Source organism: Manis pentadactyla, chromosome 13 (genome assembly GCF_030020395.1).
Source record: "Manis pentadactyla isolate mManPen7 chromosome 13, mManPen7.hap1, whole genome shotgun sequence".
NCBI classification, from domain to species: Eukaryota; Metazoa; Chordata; class Mammalia; order Pholidota; family Manidae; genus Manis; species Manis pentadactyla.
In genome coordinates this window covers 10,452,586-10,455,780 of record NC_080031.1, presented here as the reverse complement: position 1 = coordinate 10,455,780, position 3,195 = coordinate 10,452,586, and the positions used below count along the sequence as shown (strand labels likewise).

At 40.6% G+C, this 3,195-nt stretch overlaps 1 protein-coding gene across 1 annotated transcript; it reads left to right on the top strand.

The window, feature by feature from the left end:
• Nucleotides 1–2,058: 2,058 nt before the first annotated feature.
• LOC118934555 (olfactory receptor 8B3-like) lies at nt 2,059–2,988 on the top strand. The gene has a single exon (XM_036930163.2). The coding sequence runs from the start codon at nt 2,059–2,061 to the stop codon at nt 2,986–2,988; it is 930 nt and encodes a 309-aa protein (XP_036786058.2).
• The last annotated feature ends 207 nt before the right edge of the window (nt 2,989–3,195 follow it).

Sequence of the window (3,195 nt, the reverse complement as noted above, 5' to 3'; positions counted from 1 at the left end):
CAAGAGAGGTGAGGCTTAGAACCTCACCCCCCTGTTCTGAGAGAAATCTTCTGCATACGTGGATGTTTTATTGCCCTTGTCTATCTTGGATTAACACATAGTCTGCAGGCACACACCTGATCATCTACATTTGCTCTCTTACAACACTAAACTATGTTTTCTACCTTTATCTTGTATCTACCTACCACTTCAGCATTTTATTAAAAATAATAATAATAAAGAGAGAAATGTGGTATCCACATATAAATCAAGTATAAAAACCAAATGAGTATTCATATTTGAACTGACTGTTTATAGTTCATAATGCATTAGCAAAACCGAAAGTTTCTGTGATGACTGCCCTTGTACTGTTCACTATGTAACTTATTCACTCTGTAAGAATTTGTTCTCCATGTAAGAATTTGTTTGTTATGCCTCAGAAGATTGGAGAGTGACGAGAATTAGGCTTGGGGTGGATTAATGATTGTGCATTGAGCATTGACTCTCCTATACAGAATTTTATTGTTGTTCACAACCATTTGATCAATAAATATGAGAGATGCCCTCACACACACACACAAAAAAGTACACACTTCCAATTGTAAAATAAATAAGTAACCGGGATGTAATGTATAGCATAAGGAATATAGTCAAGATATTTTAACAGCTTGGTATGGTGATAGCTGGTACCTGGAATTGTCACGTATATAAATGTTGAATCACTATGTTGTACACCTGAAACTAATGTAATGTAATACTGTGTGTCAACTACCCTTCAATAAAAAATAATTATCTACAAAAAAAAAATCTCTACAGTAAGAGTTTCCTTAAGAGATAATGACTTGGAGAAAGGAAACTTATTTGCCTCTACCTTGGGGGAGCTACAATCCTAAAGCGAGGTGTAAAGTAGCTTAAATATTGAGTCCCTAAGGAACCGGAGACAGATCATGGTCCAGAGTGCAAATACAGTCTCCTTAATACTCTTTTACATGTAGAATCTATTCCCCGGGGAAGAGACTGAGCAAGCATCTACCCTGTTTATAAGCAAGTGCACTTCATCATTGAACTCACATTCAGTCTTCTGTGTCTTACCAAGTGGGAGTGTGATCACAACAAAGACTTTATTTCATTCTTCTGCTTGTGAGGCCTCAAAGTCACAATGAGAATTTATGGTGTGTAGTTTGGAAAGATTTCCAGGGCATATCTGAAATTAAGTCGGGGCTGCATACTTTTATAATTAAAAGAACCAAATACTCAAAGCCTGGAATTGCCTTTATAGGACAAGGGTAGGTACCAAAGATAAGGGAGCACTGATGTTTTCTGGCGAGGGTGAGGTGAGTTTCTGAATTCCGTTTATGTCAATGTCCTTGTTGTTGTGATATGGGTGTCCCGAGATCTGAGATATACCACTTTCCCATTGGCTGAAGTTCTGAGATTCAAGGGAAACTTCTGGGAGCATGTGTTGGAGGGGGTCAGATGATGATCAGGGATCAGGAGACTCGGGGGTGCCGAATTCCTGCTTAAGCTCCCTCCCCATGGGAGGGCTTCTCACTCTCCACATTTATGGGTCTTACCCTGGCACAGGCAGTAACAGCCTCTCCTAGACTCTGGTCCTTAATTTTGGGTTAGAAACAGCCTCCTTAGTCCTCAGTCCAACAAGGTTAATGTGTGTTAGAGGTAGCACCAGGCTGCTAGATTCTCTGCCTCCAATTTTACTGGTGAGGGGAGGGCTTCAGTGAATGAGAGATGGTGAGATCAGAGAAGGGAAGCTCTGTCTTGGCCCACTTTTCTTCTGTCTTATCCCTTAGGTTTTCCAGTAACCTGGTTTGCCTATGGTAGCACTGACCTCTGTACTTTAAATATGTGGTGCCCATTAGCCCTATCTAGATTATTAGGATTCTGTCTTTATCGTTCAATATAATGTTAATGGTAAAGGCAGATTCTATATGTACAGATTGGGCTATTCTTCGATATTCCCAGTATATACCCTCTCATGTCAGACGAGATAGTATATGAACAACTGAGTTGTCCTCTTATATAACCCTTTTTTCCCCTGACCACAGATCCCCTTAGAGAAGAATGGCTTTTGGAAATGGTTCTTCAGTTACTGAATTTATTCTTCTGGGATTGACAGACCAACCAGATCGCCAACTGCCCCTGTTCTTCCTGTTTCTAGTAATGTATATGGTCACTCAGTTGGGAAATTTGAGCTTGATAACTCTAATTGGGCTGAATTCACACCTGCACACCCCCATGTACTTTTTTCTGTTGAACTTGTCCTTCATAGACATCTGCTATTCTTCAGTATTTACACCCAAAATGCTGATGAATTTCTTATCAAAGAAGAACATTATCTCCTACATGGGGTGCATGACCCAGTTCTCTTTTTTCTGTTTTTTCATCATTTCTGAATGCTATGTGCTGACATCAATGGCCTATGACCGCTATGTGGCCATCTGCAACCCACTTTTGTATAATGCTGCCATGTCCCCTAAGGTGTGTTCCAGCCTTATGCTTGGTTCATACTTGATGGCCTTTTCTGGTTCCATGGCCCACACTGGATGCCTGCTGAGACTCACCTTCTGTGATGCCAACACCATCAACCATTATTTTTGTGATGTTTTTCCATTGCTCCAGCTCTCCTGCACCAGCACCCATGTCAATGAGCTGGTGGTGTTCATTGTGGCAGGCATCAACATCATTGTGCCCTTTCTCACCATCTTTGTCTCCTATGGTTTCATCCTCTCCAGCATCCTCCACATCAGCTCCACTGAGGGCAGGTCCAAAGCCTTCAGCACCTGTAGCTCTCACATCATTGCTGTTTGTTTATTCTTCGGATCAGGTGCATTTATGTATCTCCAACCATCTTCTGGGTCTATGGATGTGGGAAAAATCTCCTCTCTCTTTTATACCAATGTGGTCCCCATGATGAACCCCTTAATCTACAGCTTGAGGAACAAGGATGTTAAACTTGCTCTGAGAAAGACCTTGAGCAGGAGAAACCTCTGATGCAAATCAGTATCTCAGCACCAGTAGTCACAGGAGTGGAAATTTTTGCATGTTTATTTACAATATTTTTATTGGGAGCTTTCTTATCCTATTTCTTTCTCACCATCACACAGGAAATTTGAGTGTTCCTTCAATTTGTTTCCAATTTTTAAGTAGATGTTCCTTCATCAACAGTTTCATAATTTCTTCTCCTTTTTCTCATTTTTT